At 38.5% G+C, this 21,988-nt stretch overlaps 1 protein-coding gene across 2 annotated transcripts in view; it reads left to right on the forward strand.

Moving 5' to 3' along the window:
* The window catches only part of RNF115 (ring finger protein 115), a 78,096-nt gene that overhangs the window by 48,822 nt on the left and 7,286 nt on the right, over positions 1 to 21,988 (forward strand). For both annotated transcript variants that reach the window (XM_047784830.1, XM_047784831.1), the window contains one exon: positions 21,805 to 21,855. In XM_047784830.1, coding sequence (XP_047640786.1) covers positions 21,805 to 21,855 — 51 coding nt within the window. The remainder of the gene's footprint in view (positions 1 to 21,804; positions 21,856 to 21,988) is intronic.

Below are 21,988 nucleotides of genomic sequence, written 5' to 3' on the forward strand. Positions count from 1 at the left end.
GAATTTTAAATGCAATTTGTCAGTTTCTGACCTCTCTCCCATCCCACTGGAATTTTGATTGGAAGTGCATTGGTCTAATATAAATTTGGGGACAGTTGATACTTTTTTTTTTGTTAACGCAATGATTTTTATTACATTTATACTTGTACAACAATCATCACAACTCAGTTTTATAGCATTTCCATCCCAACCCCCAGCCCATCTCCCCATCCTCTATTCTGTCTCCTTTGGAAACCATAAGTTTTTCAAAGTCTATGAGTCAGTATCTGTTCTTCAGAGAAGTTCACTGTATCCATTTTTTGGATTCTACATGTAAGTGATAGCGTATGAGGTAGGTGTCTCACTGCCTAATTTCACTTAGCATGATAATTTCTAGGTCCATCCATGTTGCTGCAAATGCCATTATTTCATTCCTTTTTATGGCTTAGTAATATTCCATTGTGTATATATACCACATCTTCTTTATCCACTCCTCTGTTGATGGGCATTTATGTTGTTTCTATGTCTTGGCTATTGTATAGAGTGCTGCAATGAATATTGGAGTACATCTTTTCAAGTCATGCTTTTCTCTGGATAGATGCCCAGGAGCGGAATTGCTGGATCAAATGGTGATTCTGTTTTTAGTTTTTTGAGGAATCTCCATACTCTTTTCCATAGTGGTTACACCAATTTACATTCCCACCAATAGTGTAATAGGGTTCCCTTTTCTTCACACCCTCTCCAGCATTTATTGTTTGTAGACTTTTTTTTTTCCTTTATAGGACCGGCACCCGTGGCATATGGAAGTTTCCAGGCTGGGGATCAAATCAGAGCTGCAGTCACCAGCCTACACCACAGCCAAAGCAATGTGGGACCTGAGCCTTGCCTGTGACCCACACCAAGCTCACAGTAACAATGGATCCTTAACCCACTGAGCGAGGCCAGGGATCGAACCCACATCCTCATGGATACTAGTTGGTATCTTAACCCACTGAGCCATAATGGGAACTTCCTCTTTGTAGACTTTTTGATGATGGTCATTCTGGCTGGTGTAAGGTAGTACCTCATAGTAGTTTAGATTTGCATTTCTCTAATAATTTGTGATATTGAACATCCTTTCGTGTGTTTTTTTGTCCATCTGTATGTCTTCTTTGGAGAATTGTCTGTTAGGTCTTCTGCCCATTTCTTGATGGGGTCGTTTGCTTTTTTGGTATTGAGTTGCAGGAGGTGTTTATAAATTTTGGAGATGAATCCCTTGTCAGTTGCTTCATTTGCAAGTATTTTCTCCCACTCTGTGGGTTGTCTTTTCATTTTGTTTAGGGTTTTCTTTGCTGTGCAGAAACTTGGGTCCCATTTGTTTATTTTTGTTTTTATTGTCATTACTCTAGAAGGTGGACTTGAGAAGGTATTGCTGTGGTTGATGTCAGAGAGTGTTTGGCCTATGTTTTCCTTTTAAGAGTTTTATAATATCTGGTCTTTAGGTTTTTAATCCATTTTGAGTTTATTTTTGGTGTTAGTGTTCTAATTTCATTCTTTTACATGTAGCTGTCCAGTTTTCCCAGCACCACTTATTGAAGGGACTATCCTTTCTCCATTGTATATTCTTGCCTCCTTATTAGTTGACTGTAGGTGCATGGGTTTAATTCTGGGCTTTCTATCCTGTTCCACTGATCTGTATTTCTGTTTTTGTGCCAGGACCATATTGTTTTGACGACTGTAGCTTTGTAGTATAGTCTGAAGTCAGGGAGCCTGATTCCTCCAGTTTGATTTTTTTTTTTCCCCTCAGGATGGCTTTGGGTATTCTGAGTCTTTTGTGCCTCCAAACAAACTTTAATGTATATTGTTCGAGTTCTGTGAAAAATGTCCTTGGTAATTTGATAGGGATTGCATTGCATCTGTAGATTGCCTTGGGTAGTATAGTCACTTTGATGATATTGATTCTTCCATCCAAGAGCATGGTATATCTTTCCATCTATTTGTGTCATCTTTGATTTCTTTCATCAGCATCTTATAGTTTTCAGAGTACAGGTCTTTTGTCTCTAGGTAGGTTTATTCCTAGGTATTTTATTCTTTTTGATGCAATGGTAAATGGGATTGTTTCCCTAATTTCTCTTTCTGATCTTTCATTGTTAGCATATAGATATACAGTCAAGAAGTTCCTGTTGTAGTGCAGTGGAAATGAATCTGACCAGTAACCATGAGGTTGCGGGTTTGATCCCTGGCCTCACTCACTGGGTTAAGGATCTGGTGTTGCCATGAGCTGTGGTGTAGTTTGCAGATGCGGCTCAGCTCTGGCATTGGTGTGGCTTTGATGTAGGCTGGCAGCTGCAGCTCTGATTCCACCTTTAGCTTGGGAAACTTCATATGCCACAAGTGCGACCCTAAAAAGGAAAAAAAAAAAAAGAAAGAAAAAAAGAAAAGAAATGCAGCTGATTTCTGTGTATTAATTTTGTATCCTGCAACTTTACCAAATTCATTGTTGAGCTGTAACAGTTTTCTGGTAGCATCTTTAGGATTTACTTAGTATCATGTCATCTGCAAACAGTGATAATTTTACTTCTTTCCAACTTGGACTCCTTTTATTTCTTTTTTTCTCTGACTGCTTTGGCTAGGACTTCCAAAACTATGTTGAACAGTAGTGGTGAGAGTTGATATCCTTGTCTTGTTCCTGATCTTTGTGGGAATTCTTTCAGCTTTTCATTATTAAGAATGATGTTAACTCTGGGTTTGTCATGTATAGCCTTTATCATGTTGAGGTAGGTTCCTTTTAATGCCCACTTTCCAGAGGGTTTTTATCAGAAATGGGTGTTGAATTTTGAGGCTTTTTCTGCATCTATTGAGAAGATCATATGGTTTTTATTCTTCACTTTGTTAATGTGGTGTATCACACTGACTGATTTGTGAATATTGAAAATCCTCACATCCCTAGGATAAATCCCACTTGATCATGGTGTACAATCCTTTTAATGTATTGTTGGATTCAGTTTGCTAGTATTCTGTTGAGGATTTTTGCATTTATGTTCATCAGTGATACTGGCCTATAATTTCCTCTTTTTTGCATGGTATCTTTGTCTAGTTTTGGTATCAGGGTGATGGTGGTTTCATGTGAGTTTGGGAGTGTTCCTTCCTCAGCAGTTTTTTGAAATAGTTTCAAAAGAATAGGTGTTAGCTCTTCTCTAAATGTTTGATAGAATTCACCTGTGAAGCCATCTGGTTCTGGACTTATATTTGTTGGAAGTTTTTAAATCACAGTTTCAATTTCAGTGTTTATGATTGGTTCGTTCATCTTTCTATTTCATCTTGGTTTAGTCTTGGAAGATTGTACTTTTCCAAGAACTTGTCCATTTCTTCTAAGCCATCCATTTTATTGGCATATATTTGCTTGTAGTAGTCTCTAGTGATCCTTTGTATTTCTGTCATGTCCGTTGTTACTTCTCCTTTTTCATTTCTGATTTTATTGAATTCTTGATGAGTCTAAGGGTTTATCAATTTTGTTGATCTTTTCAAAGAACCAGTTTTAGTTTTATTGAGTTTTTTCTATGGTTTTCTTCATTTCTATTTCATTTATTTATTCTCTGATCTTTATGATTTCTTTCATCCTGTTACCTTTAGGTCTTGTCTGTTCTCTCACTAGTTGCTTTAGGTGTAAAATTTGGTTGTTTATTTGAGCTTTTTCTTGTTTCTTGTGGTAAGCTCGTATTGCTATAGACTTCCCTCTTAGAACTCCTTTTGCTATATCCCATAGGTTTTGGGATACACTTCTAGGTATTTTTTAATTTCCTCTTTGAGTTTTTCAGTGATCCATTGGTTGTTTAGTAGCCTGTTGTTTAGTCTCCATGTGTTTGTGTTTTTTGCAGTTTTTTTCTTGTTGATTTCCAGTTGTGGTCAGAAAAGATGCTTGATGTGATTTCAATTTTCTTAAGTTTACCAAGGCTTGATTTGTGGCCCAGAATGTGATCAATCCTAGAGAATGTTCTATGTCTGCTTGAAAAGAATGTGTCTTCTGATGGTGTTGGATGGAATGTTCTATAAATATCTGTTAAGTCCATCTGGTCTAATGTGTCATTTAGGGCCTGTGTATCCTTATTGATTTTCTGTCTGGATGATCTGTCCATTGCTGTAAGTGGTGTGTTAAAGTCCTGTGCTATTATTGTGTTATTGTCAATTTTTCCTTTTAACTGTCAATTTTGCCTTTTATTGAGGTGACCTTGTACTGGGTGCAGATATATTTACAATTGTTATATCTTCTTCTTGGATTGATCCTTTGATTATTATGTACTATCCTTCTTTCTGTCTTATAATATTCTTTATTTTAAGGTCTATTTTGTCTGATACGAGTATTGCTACTCCAGCTTTCTTTTGATTCCTGTTTGCGTGGAATATTTTCTTCCATCCTTTTGCTTTCAAATTGTATGTGTCCCTTAAAGTGAAGTGGGTCTCTTGAAGATAGCATATATATGGGTCTTGTTTTCTGTTCATTCAGCCAGTCTTTGTCTTTTGTTTGGGGGCGTTTAGTCCATTTACATTTAAGGTAATTATCGATAAGTATGTTCTTTTTGCCATTTTATTAACTGTTTTGAATTTGGTTGAATTTGTTTTTTGTTGCTCTTTTTTCTTCTCTTGTTCTCTTGTGGTTTGATGACTATCTTTAGTGTTGTATTTGGATTGCTTTTTCTTATTTGTGTATCTGTTGTAGGTTTTTGGTTTGCAGTTACACTGAAGTTTTAATGTAGGAGTCTGTAGATAGTTTTAGGTTGTTGGTCTTGTAATTGCAAGTGCATCTCTAGTGTCGTGCATTTGTACCCTCCTCTTTTCATGATTTCTGATTTTGGTAGGATATTTGTGTGTGGATGATTTCCTGCCTTTACTATATGTATGCCTTAACTGGTGAGCCTTTGTAATATTTTAGTTTCTAGTTGTGGCCTTTTCCCTTACACCTAGAAGAGTTCCTTTAGTATTTGTTGTTAAAGTGGGTTTAGTGGTGCTGAAATCTCTTAGCTTTTGCTTGTCTGTAAAGCTTTTGATTTCTCCTTTAAATCTGAATGAGAGCCTTGCCTTGGTTGGAGATTTTTTTCCTTTCATCATTTTAAATATATTTTGCCACTCCCTTCTGGCCTGCAGAGTTTCTGCTGAAAAATCTGCTGATGACCTTATTGGGGTTTCCTTGCGTTTCTTTTCCCTAGCTGCTTTCAGTATTTTTTCTTTGTCTTTTGGTTGGTTTGATTAACATGTGTCTTGGGGTGTTCCTCCTTGGGTTTATTTTATATGGTATTTGTTGTGCTTCCCAGATTTGAGTGGGTGATTCCTTTCCCACGTTAGGGAAGGTTTTGACTGCTATCTCTTCAGATTTTTTTTCTGGCCCTTTCTCTCTCTCTTCTCCTTCTGGCACCCCTATAATATGGATGTTGGTGCATTTGACGTTGTCCCAGAGTTCTCTTAGACTGTCTTCATTTCTTTTCAGTCTTTTTTTTCTCTCTTTTGTTCCACATCAGTGATTTCCACTAGTCTGTCCTCCACCTTGCTAATTCATTCTTCTGCCTCCTGTATTCTGCCATTGGTTGCTTCTTATGAATTTTTATTTCGGTTATTGTATTTTGCATGTCTACTTGCTTAATCCTTAAATCTTGTATTTCTTTGCTCAGTGTTTCTTTTAATTTATCAGTCTTTGCCTCTAGTTTATTTCCAAGATCATCAATCATCTTTACTACCATTTATCTAAAGTATCTTTCATGGAGGTTGATAATTTCCAGATCACTTAGCTGTTTTTCTTGCTCCCTTATCTGAGTCATAATTCTCTGCCTTTTCATCTTGTGGATTTTTGGTGTGGTGTCCTTTTTTGCAGACAATAGAGTTGTATCCTCTCTTGGTTCTGATGTTTGCCCCCCTTGTGGCTAAAGTTGATATGGGGGGGGCTTGCTGTAGGCTTCCTGATGGGAGGAACTGGTGCTGGTCCACTGGTAGGTGGAGCAGATTCTTATCCCTCTGGTGGGTGGGGCTTTGTCTCTGAGTGAGATTAGAGGTGACTGTGTGCCTGGGGTAGGGGGTCTTTAGGCAGCCTGTTTGCTGATGGGGAGGGATGTGATCCCACCTGGATTATTGTTTGGCCTGGGGCTTCTCAACCCTGATGGGTGGGGCCAGGTTTTTCCAAAATGGCCACCTCTAGAAGAGCACATGGTAATGACTGTTTCTGAGACCTTTGCCTCCAATGTCCTTCCCCCACAGTAAGCCACAATCACCCCCTATTTTCCCAGGAAATCCTCCAAGAACTGCAGTCATTTCTCACCCAGATTCCTATGAAGTCTTTGCTTTGCCCTGGGACCCAGTACACATGAAAGCCCCTATGAGCCTTTCAAGAATGAGGTCTCCATTTCTATCAGTCCCATGGAGCTCCTGGTGTGCAATCCCCAGTGGCCTTCAATGCCAAATCCTCCGGGGGCTCCTTCTCCCGATGCCAGATCTCCAGGCTTGTGGACCTGCCGTGGGGCTCAGAACTCTCACTCCCATAGGTGAGTCTCTGTGATACAGTTACTTTCCAGTCTGTGGGCTGCCCACCCAGTGGGTATGGGGTTGCTTATATCACGTAAACATCCCTCCTACCATCTTGATGTGGCCTCATCTTTGTCTCCCGGAGTAGGATCTCTTTTTTGATGGTTTGCAGTCTATTTGGTTGAAGGTTGTTCAGCAGTTGGTTGTTATTTTGTTGCTTTTATGAAACAAGGTGAGCTCCATTCCTTCTACTCTGCCATCTTCAATTCTTTTTATAATGTTGAAATTTCTCATCTAGGCCCATGGCTTATAGCTTATGTCTCAATTTGTTTGGTTCTTTTTTGATGTTACTCAGTAAAGTTATGTAACCTTAAATGAATCTGATCTGTCAGAAGACTAATTTATTAATTTACTTGGGGTATTCTATAGTGACTGGAAAACTCATTTCTGCTTGTTAAAATACTGTCTTTGAATTTCCAAGATACCAAGAAATCAAAGGAAATCAGATGGTATGTATAGAATCAGCAAAGGAAATTGCCTAGTTTTTAGGAGAAATTTCACTTGGATTGTCGTAAGCCTAGGAATTATTCATATTTTATCTTAACAGATTTTTTTTTTAGGGTGGGAAAATATTTATATATGTCACTTGTTCTTTTTCTTTGTATTAGATCAACACTAATACATTCATACTTTCCTGACTTCATAGAGATTGCCACCCTTTAGTTTGCATTTATTACATTAAAGCCTATCTTTTACTTTAGTATGGTCCTCTTTTGACATTCAAGGTTTCATTCTTAAAGAATATGTTCTTACTTGTGTATTACTTTGCCTGTGCCATTTAGGAAGGTGGGCATACCGTAGTGAACAAAACAGTAAAAAATTATTTCTCTTGTGGAACTTAAGTACTAATTGGGGAAGGTAGACAAGCATATTAAGTCAGTAGAGTGTTAAACGGTAGTAAATGCTATGGGAAAAAAAGGCAGGGAAGGGAGATAAGGGAGTGTGGGAGAGGGGAGGTTTCAAAAGTGTAGTTAGCAAAGGCCTTATTGAGAAGCTCTTTGAATAGACATAAAGAAAGTGAGGGAATAAGTCAGGAATGTGCCAACAAGGAGAGTTCAATGTGAGCAGAGTAAGTGAGGGAATAGTAGGAGATGAGGTCACAGAGAAGTTTCTGGGGGTGGCGATGGGAGGGTGAGTATGAGATCATGTAGAGTCTGGTAGGCTATTACAAAGGCTTTTATTCTGAGTGCAGTGGAAATCCAGTAGGAAGTTTAGGACAGAGAAATGACATGGTGTAACTTAACATCTTAAAATGATCATTTTAACTGCTCCGTTGATGATAGAATGGCGAGAGGTGTGTGTATGTTTACAACAGGGGCAGGGCAAAGACAGAAGCAGGGAAACCATTTTAGAGGCTGTTGCATTAATCTAAGTAGGGGTGCCAGTGACTTGGATCATGGTTAGTAAAAAATAGTTGGATTCTAGGTAAAGTGTGACAATACACATGATATGATTTTCTGGAAGATTGGGTATGAGGTGTAACAGAAAGAATTAAGGATGACAAAAAGGTGTTTATTCTGAACAGCTAGGATAACGGAGCCACCGTCAGCTGAGTTGGGGAACACCAGGGGGAACAGGTTTGGTGGAGAAGATCTAAGAGTTCGGTTTTGGAACATAGTAAGTTTAAGGTTCTTATTATACATTCAGGTGGTGGTGTTGAGTAGGCAGGTCTTGGCTGGAGATAAATCTGGAAGTTGTTGCCTATATATATGGTACTTAAAGTTATGAAACTGGATGAAATTGCTAAAAGAGGATAGAAAATAGAAGAGTTCAGAAAATTGAGCTCATTGACTAGAAGTTTGGAAGATAGGATTAAGTAGAGGAGCCTGAGAAAGGAGTTAGGAGGAAAACCTAGAGAAAATACAGCTCTGGAAACTTAAGTGAATACTCTTACGTAGTCTTAGCAGGTGTTTTCCTCACCAAACCCTGTGAATTGATTTTTCTCTTCTGTGGGTTGCTAAAATTAAATACATATACCTCTTACCCTACCCCATTTTAGCTACCCATTACTTTAATAAGAAAAGCTTTTTGTTTAAAAAAAAAATTCAGTGTAAATACTCTATTATCAAGTGAAGATAATCTCCTAACAACAGCTCATACACGTATTGGCTCACCCTGAGCAGTCTCTATTCTGGCTGAGGTGGAACTGATATCTGACTTCAGAGAGGAAGTAGCCAATAAAAGGGAAATCAGCAGCTGATCCACTGGCATCCCCAGCTACTCCAAACTTTTGTGTAGGGTCTACTTTAGAGCTTCAAGGAACTAGAGTCTCTCTCAAACTTTATTATTACCATTTACTTAATGGTGGGTTCAAGCGTGTGATAATTTTCTCTTCTTGTTATATAGTCATTTCTCAGTATCTGTGGGCGGATTGGTTCCAAGATCCCTCATAGAAACCAAATTTAAGGATTCTCAAGTCCCTGATATAAAATGGTATAGTATTTGCAAATAACCTATGCATATCTTTCCTATACTTTAAATCATCTTTAAATGACTTTATAATACTTAATACAGTGCTATGTAAATAGTTATAAATACTATGTAAGTAGTTGGCAGTGCATAGCAAATTGAAGTCTTGATTTTTGGAACTTCCTGGAGATTACCCCCCCTTCGAATATTTCAGTCCTTGGTTGGTTGAATCTGCAGATGCTGAACCTGTGGATACAGAGAGTCAGATACACAGCATACTCCATTTTATTGTACTTCAGTTTATTGTGCTTTTTTTACAAATTGAAAGTTTGTGGCAACTCCCCATCTAGCAAGTCTCTTGCGCTATTTTTCCAGCAGCATTTGCTCTCTTCACATCTCTGTATCACATTTTCATAATTCTTGTAAAATTTCAGACTTTTTCTTTGTTATATTTGTTATGATGAGCTGTGGTCAGTGATCTTTTTTTTTAATTTTTTATTACTCAAATGAATTTATCACATCTGTAGTTGTATGATGATCATAACAATCTGATTTCACAGGATTTCCATCCCACAGCCCAGGCACATCCCCCCACCTCCCAAACTGTCTCCTCCGGAGACCATAAGTTTTTCAATGTCTGTGAGTCAGCATCTGTTCTGCAAAGAAGTTCAGTCTGTCCTTTTTTCAGATTTCACATGTCAGTGAAAGCATTGGATGTTGGTGTCTCATTGTACGGCTGACTTAGTGATCTTTGTTTTTATTTAAATTTTTTTATGTAATGATTTTAATTTTTTCAATTGTAGCTAGTTTAGAATGTTCTGTCAATTTTTTTCTGTACAGCCTAGTGACCCAGTTACACATACATTTACACATTCTTTTTTCTCACATTATTATGATCCATCATAAGTGACTAGATGTAGTTCCCAGTGCTACACAGCAGGACCTCATTGCTTATCCATGCCAAAAGCAATAATCTGCATCTATTAACCCCAAGTTCCCAATCCATCCCACTCCCTCCCCCTTGGCAACCATAAGTCTATTCTCCAAGTCCATGATTTTCTTGTCTGTGGAAAGGTTCGTTTGTGCAATATACTAGATTCTAGATATAGGTGGTATCATACAGTATTTGTCTTTCTCTTTCTGACTTATTTCACTCAGTATGAGAGTCTCTAGTTCCATCCAGGTTGTTGCAAATGGCATTATTTTGTTCTTTTTTATGGCTGAGTGTTCCATTGTGTATATATACCAAATCTTCTTAATCCAGTCATCTGTCGATGGACATTTGGGTTGTTTCCATGTCTTGGCTATTGTGAATCGTGTTGCAATGAATATGCGGGTGCATGTGTCTTTTGCAAGGAAAGTTCTGTCTGGATATATGCCCAAGAGTGGGATTGCTGGGTCATATGGTAGTTCTATGTACCGTTTTCTGTGGTACCTCCTTACTATTCTCCATAGTGGTTACACCAGCTTACATTCCCACCAACAGTGCAGGAGGGTTCCCTTTTCTCCACACCCCCTCCAGCATTTGTTGTTTGTGGCCTTATTAATGATGGCCATTCTGCCTGGTGTGAAGTGGTATCTCGTGGTAGTTTTGATTTGCATTTCTCTAATAATCGGGGATGTTGAGCATTTTTTCATGTGCTTGTTGGCCATCTGTATATCTTCCTTGGAGAAATGCCTATTCAGGTCTTTTGCCCATTTTTCCATTGGGTGGTTGGCTTTTTTGCTGTTGCGTCGTATAAGTTGCTTGTGTATTTTAGAGATTGAGCCCTTGTCAGTTACATCATTTGAAACTATTTTCTGCCATTCTGTAAGTTGTCTTTTTTGTTTTCTTTTTGGTTTCCTTTGCTGTGCAAAAGCTTGTCAGTTTGATTAGGTCCCATTGGTTTATTTTTGCTCTTATTTCTGTTGCTTTGGGAGACTGACCTGAGAAAGCATTTGTAAGGTTGATGTCAGAGAATGTTTTGCCTGTGTTCTCTTCCAGGATTTTGATGGTGTCTTGTCTTATGTTTAAGTCTTCAGCCATTTTGAGTTTATTTTTGCGCATGGTGCAAGGGTATATTTCAGTTTCATTGATTTACATGCAGATGTCCAGTTTTCCCAGCACCACTTGCTAAAAAGACTATCTTTTCCCCATTATATATTCTTGCCACCTTTGTCGAAGATTAATTGACCATAGGTGTCTGGGTTTGTTTCTGGGTTCTCCATTATGTTCTATTGGTCTGTACGACTGTTTTGGTACCAGTACCACACTGTCTTGATGACTGTGGCTTTGTAATATTGCTTGAAATCTGGGAGAGTTATGCCTCCTGCTTGATTTTTGTTCCTCAGGATTGCTTTGGCAATTCTGGGTCTTTTGTAGTTCCATATAAATTTGTGGATTGTTTGTTGTAGTTCTGTGAAAAATGTCATGGGTAATTTGATAGGGATTGCATTGAATCTGTAAATTGCTTTGGGTAGTATGACCATTTTTACAATATTCATTTTTCCAACCCAGGAGCATGGAATATCTTTCCATTTCTTTACATCCTCTTTAATTTCCTTAATTAATGTTTTATAGTTCTTAGCATATAAGTCTTTCACCCCCTTGGTCAGGTGTATTCCCAGGTATTTGAATTTTTGGGGTGCAATTTTAAAAGGTATCATATTTTTGTATTCCTTTTCTAATATTTTGTTGTTAATATACAGAAATGCAACTGATTTCTGAATGTTAATCTTATATCCTGCTACTTTGCTGAATTTGTTGATCAGTTCAAGTAGTTTTTGGGTTGAGTCCTTAGGGTTTCTATATGTAGTATCATGTCATCTGCATATAGTGATAGTTTTACCTCTTCTCTTCCTATTTTGATGCCTTTTATTTCTTTTGTTTGTCTGATTGCTGTGGCTAGGACTTCCAAGTACTATGTTGAATAACAGTAGTGAGAGTGGGCATTCTTGTCTTGTTCCAGATTTTAGCAGGAAGGCTTTCAGCTTTTCTCCATTGAGTATTATGTTTGCTGTGGGTTTTCATAAATGGCTTTTATTATGTTCAGGTATGTTCCCTCTATACCCACTTTGGTAAGAGTTTTTATTATGAATGGATGCTGGACTTTGTCAAATGCTTTTTCTGCATCTGTTGAGATGATCATTTTTCTTTTGTTAATGTGTTGTATGGCATTGATCGATTGATGTGCATATGTTGAGCCATCCTTGTCAACCTGGGATGAATCCCACCTGGTCGTGGTGTATGATCTTTTTTATATGTTGTTGGATTTAGTTGGCTAAAATTTTGTTGAGAATTTTTGCATCTATATTCATCAAAGATATTGGCCTATAGTTTTCTTTTTGATGGTATCTTTGGTTTTGGTATTAGGGTGATGTTCACATCATAGAATGTCTTTGGGAGTGTTCCTTCTTCAACCTTTTGGAAGAGTTTAAGGAGGATGGGTATAAGTTCCTCTTTGTATGTTTGGTAGAATTCGCTTGTGAAGCCCTCTGGTCCTGGACTTTTATTTGTAGGGATTGTTTTTATGATACGTTCAATTTCATTTCTAGCAATCCATCTGTTCAGTTGATCTGTTTCTTCTTGATTCAGTTTTGGTAGGGCGTAAGTCTCTAGAAAGTTGTCCATTTCTTCTAGGTTGTCAAATTTGTTGGCATATAATTGTTCATAGTATTCTCTCATGGTTTTTTGTATTTCTGCAGTATCCGTTGTGACTTCTCCTTTTTATTTTTTATTTTGTTTATATGGGTTTTTTCTCTCCTCTTCTTGGTGAGCCAAGCCTTGGTGAACTTGGTGAGCTTTGTCAATTTTGTTTACCTTTTCAAAGAACCAGCTCTTGGTTTTATTGATTTTTTTCTGTTGTTTTTTTGAATCTCTATTTTATTGATTTCTTCTCTGATCTTTATGATTTCCTTCCTCTGCTGACGTTAGGTTTTGTTTGTTCTTCTTTTTCTAATTCATTTAGATGGTGGGTTAAGTTGTCAGTTTGAGATTTTTCTTCTTTTTTGAGGAAAGCCTGTATTGCTATGAACTTCCCTCTGAGCACTGCCTTTGCAGCATCCCATAGATTTTGAGTGGTTGTGTCTTCATTATCATTTGTCTCGAGATATATTTTAATTTCCTTCTTGATTTCCTCATTGACTCATTCATATTTTAGTAGCATGTTGTTTAGTCTCCATGTAGTAAGTTTTTTCTCATTTCTTTTCCTGTGATTGATTTCTAGTTTCATGCCATTGTGGTCAGAGAAGATACTTGAAATAATTTCTGTACTCTTAAATTTGTTGAGGTTAGCTTTGTGCCCCAGTATGTGATCAATCCTTGAGAATGTTCCATGTGCACTTGAGAAGAATGTATATTCTGATTTTTTTTGGATGTAATGTCCTGGAAATGTTGATTAAGTCTAACCTTACTATTGTGTCATTTAGGATCTCTGTTACCTTATTGATTTTCTGTCTAGAGGATCTGTTAATTGATGTGAGTGTGGTGTTAAAGTCTCCTACTATGATTGTGTTCCATCAATTTCTCCTTTTATGTCTGTTAGTATTTGTTTGTTGTAGGTATCTGCGTGTTCCTATAGTAGGGCGTATATATTGACAATTATATCCTCTTCTTGAATGGATCCTTTTACCATTAAATAGTGTCCTTCTTTGTCTTTCTTTATGGCATTCATTTTAAAGTCTATTTTGTCTGATATGAGTATTGCAACTCCTGCTCTCCTGTTTTGTCCATTGGCTTGAAATTATCTTTTCCTATCCCCTCACTTTCTTTCTTTTTTTTTTGTCTTTTTGCCATTTCTTGGGCTGCTCCTGCAGCATATGGAGGTTCCCGGGCTAGGGGTCGAATCGGAGCTGTAGCTGCCAGCCTACGCCAGAGCCACAGCAACGCAGGATCCGAGCCACGTCTGCGACCTACACCACAGCTCACAGCAACGCCGGAACCTTGACCCACTGAGCAAGGGCAGGGATCGAACCCGCAACCTCATGGTTCCTAGTCGGATTCGTTAACCACTGCACCACGACAGGAACTCCTGTCCCCTCACTTTCAATCTGTATGTGTCCTTTGCCCTAAGGTGAGTCTCTTGTAGACAGCAGATTGAAAGTTTTTGTTTTTTTAATCCAGTCTGCCACTCTTTGTCTTTTGTTTGGAGCATTTAGTCCATTGACATTTAAGGTGATTGTTGATAGATATATATTTATTGCCATTTTAAACCTTGTTTTGATCAATGATCTTTGTTACTACAACTTGCTGAGGGCTCAGGTAATGGTTAGTGTTTTTTAGCAGTAAATTTTTTTTTTTTTTTTTTGCTTTTTAGGGCTGCACCTGTGGCATATGGAGGTTCCCAGGTTAGGGGTCCAATCAGAGCAGCTACCGGCCACAACCACAGCATCAGCTCTGAGCCACCTCTGCAATCTACACCACAGCCCATGGCAATGCCAAATCCTTAACCCACTGAGCGAGGCTGGGGATCAAACCCACAACCTCATGGTTGTGAGTCAGATTCGCTTCCACTTTGCCATGATGGGAACTCCCAGCAGTAAAATATTTTAAAATTAAGATATGTACATTTTTTAGACATAAGCTATTGCACACTTAGTAGACTACAGTATAAACATAACGTTTATATGCACTGGAACTCGTTTTATTGTAACAATCGCTTTATCGTGTGGTCTAGAAAAAAACCTGCAGTATCTACGAGGTGTGCCTATACTAGCAAGCTAGGAGGGTATATTAGTTACTTAGTGCTGTGTAAATAGATTATCCCAGAATCTATTAGCTCATAACAGCAAATTTTTATTTTCTCATAGTTTCTGTGGGTCAGGAATTTGGGAGCAGCTTATCTAGGGGGTTCAGGTAAAGGTTTTCATTAGGTTATTATCAAAATGTCTGCTATAGCTACAGTTATCTTAACATTTAACTGAGGCTGGAGGATCTGCTTCTAAGGTGGGTCAACTCACATTGCTGTTGACAGGAGGCCTCAATTCCTCACTGTGTGTACCTTTCCATGTTACTCTTTCAGGATCCCATGACTTGACACCTGGTTTCCCCTAGAGTAAATGATCCAGGAGGGAGAAAAGGAGAAAGAAAAAAACATAATGCCTTTTATTTTACTTTTGGGCTGTGCTCACAGCATGTAGAAGTTCCCAGGCTAGGGATTGAACCTGCGCCACAGCAGCAATGATAGATCCTTAACCCACTGCACCGCAAAGGAAGTCCCATAATGCCTTTTCTATCCTGACCTTAGAAGCCAGACACTGTCGTTTCAATTGTATTTTATCTGTAAGGAGTGAGTCACTAGGTTGAGCCCACATTCAGGGGGAGGAGAATTAAGCTCTACTTATTGAAGGCAAGGAGTATTAAAGAATTCGTGGACATAGTTCAACTTTTGGCTAGAAATTACATTTCTCCATGTGCTGAATACACTCACCTCCTCCCAAGACCCACCACAAATCTTGTCCCTTTACAGTATCAACTTGAAACCCAAGTTGGTATCATTTAATTAGGTCCAAGTGGGGGCATAAATCCTCAGATATAATTCCTTTTGATGTGGAGATCTGTAAGACAATTTTCCTGCCTCTCACATGCCCAACATATTGTGATGGGGCAGGAATATAATAAACAGATACAGAGATTTCTGTTTAAAAAGAGAGAAATGGGCTGGACTTCCCATTGTGACTCAGTGGTAATGAACCTGGCTAGTATCCATGAGGATGTGGGTTTGATTCCTGGCCCTGCTCAGTGGATTAAGGATCCAGAGTTGCCAGGAGCTGCAGTATAGGTTGCAAATGCAGCTTGCGTCTGGCATTGCTGTGGCTGTGGTGTAGACTGGCAGCTGTGGCTCCAATTTGACCCCTAGCCTGGGAACTTCCATATGCCGAGGTTGTGGCCCTATAAAGGAAAAAAAAAAAAAAAAGAGAGAGAAATGGGAGGCACAAAGAGGTCACTGATTCATAGCAATTCTAATGTTTATTTGGATAAATGTTGAAAGTTCCTTGATTAGAACTTTGTTCTGCTTCTGTCCAGGAATGCTTTTCTGTGGCTCTTGTTTCCTGCCTCCTGGTTCTTGGTTCTGCTCTATGAGTCATTCTTTCTTTTCCATGAAAAGTAGTCCAGATTTGCAGCTTCATAGTTTTCTTAGCCTGATTCTTGCTAGTAGAATTTTGAGGGCCCAAAAGGTCTCTCTTCATTTTGTGCTGCCTCTGTACCTTTCATTTTAAGCTGGCAGTGTTTCTTTTTAAAACTTGAGTCTCCTGTGAACATTAGTGAGATTCACGCTGTTAACAAAAGCTATGCTTATAGATCTTTTTTAGATAATCTCTCTCCTATTTTGGGCTTGTGCTGGGATTGCTGAAGGGCAGTACTTGGTGGTGGGTAGAATTATATCCCCTCAAAAAGATATGTTCAAGTCCTAATCTCTAGTACTTGTGAATATAACCTTATTTGGAAATAAGGTCTTTTATGTATGTAATCAAATTAAGATGAGGTCATAGGGGGTTAGAGTGGGCCCTAATCCAATTGTGTTCTTAGAAGAAGAGACAACTTTGGATACAGAAGCTGGGGAAGAAAGTCATGGTTACTCATGGTTGCAGACTCCAAATTGCAGTTCTTTGTTGAGCTCGAATAAACTCATTTTTGCTGGTGAAATTGGAAAAAAAAAAAAACAACACCATATGAAGAGTAAGGCAGAGATTGGAATAATGTATCCACAAGCCAAGAAACAGCAGTGATTGATGGGAACCACTGGAAGCTAGAAGAGAAACATGGAACAGATCCTCAGAGACTCCAGAAGGAACTAATCCTAACAGCATCTTGAGTTCTGATTTCTGACCTCCAAAATTGTGAGAGAATAAATTCCTGTTATTTAAGCTATGCATTATTTGGGAACTTATTATGGCAGCCTTAGGAAACTAATACAGCACCCTTAAGCTTCTTAGAAGCTCAGTTGTTTAACTGAATTATTCTTTGTCTTTAGAGCCGCACCTGTGGCATATGGAGGGAATAGGCTAGGGGTTGAATCAGAGCTGTAGCTGCTGGCCTACACCACAGCCATAGCAATGCCAGATCAGAGCCGTATCTGTGACCTACACCACAGCTCATGGCAATGCTAGATCCTTAACTCACTGAGCAAGGCTAGGGATCAAACCCAAGTCCTCATGGATCCTAATTGGATTCGTTACCGCTGAGCCACAACAGGAACTCCCCATTTCTTTCTTGTTTTTAGAAAGCCGTTTCTTAGTTTTAGTATCATTTGCCATCTGGAGAGGCTGAGAGTTTTCAGAATTATCCAGTCTTAACTCTTTTTAAACTTTTCGTTCTTTAATTTATTCTTCTCCTCTTGCATTTTAATGCAGCAAGAAGAATCCAAGGGGCACCATCAACATTCCTTCCTGGAGTTCCCATTGTGGTGCAGTGGGTTAAGAATCCAACTGCAGTGGCTTGGGTTTCTGTGGAGGCATCGGTTCAATCTTTGGCCCAACACAGCGAGGTAAAGGATCCGGTGTTGCCACAGCTGTGGTGTAGGTTGCATCTGTGGCTCGGATTCAATTCCTGGCTCAGGAGCTTAATTATGCCACGGGTTGTGGCCATAAAAATAAACCCCAGAAAACAAAAAAACTGTTCTGTCTGGAAATATCATTAGCTAGATTATCATCCATTTAATGAGCCACAACTTCTTTCTTTTTTTAATTTATTTTATTTTTTTAATTTTTTGTCCTTTTAGGGCTACACTTGTGGCATATGGAAGTTCCCAGGCCAGGGGTCGAATCAGAGCTGTAGTTGCTGGTCTACACTACAGCCACAGCAACATGGAATCTAAGCCACATCTGCAACCTCCCTCACAGCTCACGGCAATGCCAAATCTTTAACCCAGTGAGCGAGGCCAGGGATCAAACCCTCATCCTCATGGATACTAGTCACATTCGTTTCTGCTGTGCCACAGTGGGAACTCCTACCTTCTACTTTCCATGTTATAGCAGGTATCAACTTTTGGTACTATGTAGCAAGGATCCTTTTCCCTCCTGTTTCCAAAAGGATTTTTCTCACTTACCCTTATGTGCCTACCCATAAGTTCCTTAAAAGTCCTCATGCTTCTACATTTTTTCAAGGCTCTTCAAACTTTGCTCACGTTCTCCTCAAAGTCCATTCAACTTCTGCCCTCTGCTGTGTTGCAAAGCTACTCTCATGTTCTAGGTTTTTGTTATAGCTATTTCCATTTCCAGGTATCAAAATCTCTGTCAAAATTATCTGTTGCTGTATGACAAAATTAATTTAGAACTTAGAGGCTTAAATAACATTTATTATCTCATAGGTTCAGTGGACCAGGAATTTGGGAACAGCTTAGCTGGGAAATTCTGGCCCAGAGTCTTATGTGCTTACATTCAAGACATTGTCTATTGCTGTAGTCATTTGAAGAATCAGCTGGGAAGTACTCAAATTGTAACAAATTTGTTCTGTCTGTTGTCTGGAGGCCTCAGTTACTTATCATATGGGCCTTTCCACAGGACTGCTTGATATGGCACTTTTCCAGAAAAAATAATCCAAGAGAGAGTGCAAGGAGGAAGCCATAATGCCTTTTATGACCTAGATTTGGAAGCCACAGTTATCCCACCACATTCTGTTGTATAGAAGTAAATCACATTATGGTACTGGCATAGAAACAAGACACCTAAATCATTGGAACAGAATAGAGATCCCAGAGATAAACCTATTCTTATATGATCAATTAATTTAATGACAAGAGAGTCAAGAATATATAACGGAGGAGTTCCCGTCCTGGCGCAGTGGTTAATGAACCCAACTAGGAACCATGAGGTTGCAGGTTCAATCCCTGGCCCCGCTCAGTGGGTTAAGGATCCGGCATTGCCCTGAGCTGTGGTGTAGGTTGCAGACGTGGCTCGGATCCCACGTTGCTGTGGCTCTGGCGTAGGCCAGCGGCTACAGCTCCGATTCAAACCCTAGCCTCGGAACCTCCATATGCCACGGACGCAGCCCTAGGGAAAAAAAAAAAAAGAATATACAATGGAGAAAGGACAGTCTCCTTAATAAATGGCATTGGAAAAGCTGGACAGCCATAAGCAAAAGAATGAAACCAGACCATTATCTCACACCATACACAAACATTAATTCAAAATAAACGCTTGAACATAAGACCTGAAACCATAAAGCTCTCAGAAGAAAATAGGCAGTAAGCTCCTTGATATTGGTCTTGGCCATGCTTTTTTGGATCTGATTCCAAAAGCAAAGACAGCAAAAGCAAAAATGAACAAGTGAGATTACATCAAACTAAAAATTTAGCTTCAGTACCGCAAAGGAAATCAACAAAATGAAAAGGCAGCCTATTGAATGGGAGAAACCTTTTGCAAATCATTTATCTGATAAAGGGTTAATATCCAGAATATATAAAGAACCCATACAGTGTGTAGCAAGAAGCCAAACTGATTAAAAAATGGGTAGAAGGTCTGAATAGACATTTTTCCCAAGAAGACGTACAAATGGGCAGCAAGTACATGGAAAGGTGCTCAGCATCACTATCATTAAAGAAATATAAATCAAAACCACAATGAGGAGTTCCCATTGTGTTAAGGATCTGGCATTGATGTGACCTGTGGTGTAGGCTGCAGATGTGGCTCAAATCTGGCATTGCTGTGGCGAAGGCCGGTGGCTACAGCTCCGATTGGACCCCTAGCTTGGGAACCTCCATATGCTGTGGGTATGCCCCACAAAAGACCAAAAAAACCCAACAAGAAATAACAAGTGTTGGTAAGGACGTGGAGAAGAGAGAAACAGGGATTATACTTAGTATTTTCTAATAACCTGTAAGGGAAAAGAATTTGAAAAAAGATACATGTATTATCTACATCACTTTGCTGTACACTTAAAACAACATTGTAAATCAACTATACATCAATAAAAAGAAAGAAAGAATATTAAAAAAGAGAATGAACCCTTGTACCTTGTATACTGCTTGTGGGAATGTAAATTGGTGTAGCCACTATGGAAAATGGTAGGAAGGGCTCTCAAAAAATTAAAAACAGAACGCCTAGGTGTTCCCATGGTGGCTCAGTGGGTTAAGAACATGACATAGTGTCTGTGACGGTGCAGGATCAATCTCTGGCCTTGCTCAGTAGGTTAAGGATCCAGCATTGCTGCAATCTACAGCATAGGTTGCAGATGCAGTTCAGATCCATTGTTGCTGTGGCTGTGGAATAGGCCTGCAGCTGCAGCTACAATTTGACCCCTGGCCTGAGAACTTCCATATGCCGCAGATGTGGCTGGAAAAAGAAAAAAGAAAAAACCCTACCATATGATTCAGCAATTCCACTTCTGGGTACTTATCTGAAAAAAAAAAAAAAAAAACACAAATTTGAAAAGATACATGCATCCCATGTTCATTGCAGCAATGTTTACCATAGCCAAGACATGGAAACAACCTAAGTGTCCATTGATGGATGAATGGATAAAGAGCTGTGGTGTGTGTGTGTGTGTGTGTGTGTGTGTGTGTATATATATACTGCTTATATATATATAATATATATATTATATATATATAATATTATATACATATAATATTATTCAGCCATAAATTAGAATGAAATCTTGCCATTTATGACAACATTGAGTGCATTATGCTAAGTAAAATAAATTATTTATTGTATGATAAAATACAACAATATGATTGTATGATCTCATTTATATGCGGACTCTTAAGTAACGAAAAATGGCCAAGCTCTAAATGCAGAGAACAGATTGGTGGTTGCCAAAGGCAGGGGGTAGGGGATGGGTAAAATGAGTGAAGGGGGTCAAAAGGTACAAATTTCCAGTTATAAAATAAATAATGGGTTCAGCGTGCTTTAATTACACTGCACTATTATTAGCTGTAGCTGAAAACTGTTACAAATACTGTAGGTTAAATATATCTTATAGTGGTTTAGGTGTTGAAGCAATCATTCTTTTGTCATAAGCAAAACCCCATTTATTTTATGTATGGGTTGTGTCTCCCATTTGTAAACTGAAAATCTCTTATAAAGTTAGTAATAGGAAGGATGTTTGTTTTAGAATTTTCCGAAGAATAAAAAATGGGGATGTAATGTACAATACTGTGGCTGTATCATCAGGAAAATGCAAATCAAAACCATAATGAGAATATAGTTCATTATAGTTAATTACAGTATTATAGTTTTAATAGCATATTGAATATTTGAAAATTGCTAGGAGAGTAGATCTTAATGGTTTTCCTACTAGGAAAATGAAATTTTTCAACTATGTGATGATGGATGCTAATTAGTCTTATTACGGTGATTGTTTGCAATATATACAAACATCAAGTCATTATGTTTTATACCTGAAAAAATAATGTTATCTATCAATTATACCTCAAAAAAAAGTCAGTCACTAAGTCCAACATGCACAATGAAGGAATATTAAAAAACTTGTGAACATATTTTAAGACAAACATGTAATGTAGTTAGTTAGCTATTGTTGAGCTTTTTTAAAAGGGCCCTTTCAATAGTGTCTTGCACAGTATGTATAATTTTTAGTGTTAAAAATGGAACTACCCTTGTTAGAGGGAGATGAGTCCTGAATTCACTGGCTAAACATCCCTTTTAGCCTCTCATATTACTGGCAGGGATCCAAGGATCATGGTTTGAAAACTAACCATACAATCACATTCCTTCCCAGCCTAATTCACAAAAATCTATTCATACATAATGTAGCAGAGCTCAGGAAGACAGGCATAATAGCAAAGTAGCACTCTACCAGGTAGCAGCTCTCTATTGTATAACAGTGAAAAGCCATTGTGTTTTGGAGGAGTTGGTGATTAGTTAGCCATGTTTATCTGTAGGATACTTTCATTAGTCTGTCGTCTTATCTATTTTTTTCTCCTCCAATAGAGTACTGCAGCAGATCATTGCAGGATTCATTCCTGGATCCCCATTTTCTTGGTAAGTAAGTAATTCTGTCTTACTCTCCTGGAGTATCATCATATAGGTACTGTATTATCTGTGCCATAGTGAGAAAGAGAAAGAACTCTGTAGGTGAGTAGTAAATAGGTGTGATTGGCAGGCTTTTAAAGAC

The sequence above is a fragment of the Phacochoerus africanus genome, chromosome 6, assembly GCF_016906955.1.
Source record: "Phacochoerus africanus isolate WHEZ1 chromosome 6, ROS_Pafr_v1, whole genome shotgun sequence".
Classification (NCBI taxonomy): domain Eukaryota; kingdom Metazoa; phylum Chordata; class Mammalia; order Artiodactyla; family Suidae; genus Phacochoerus; species Phacochoerus africanus.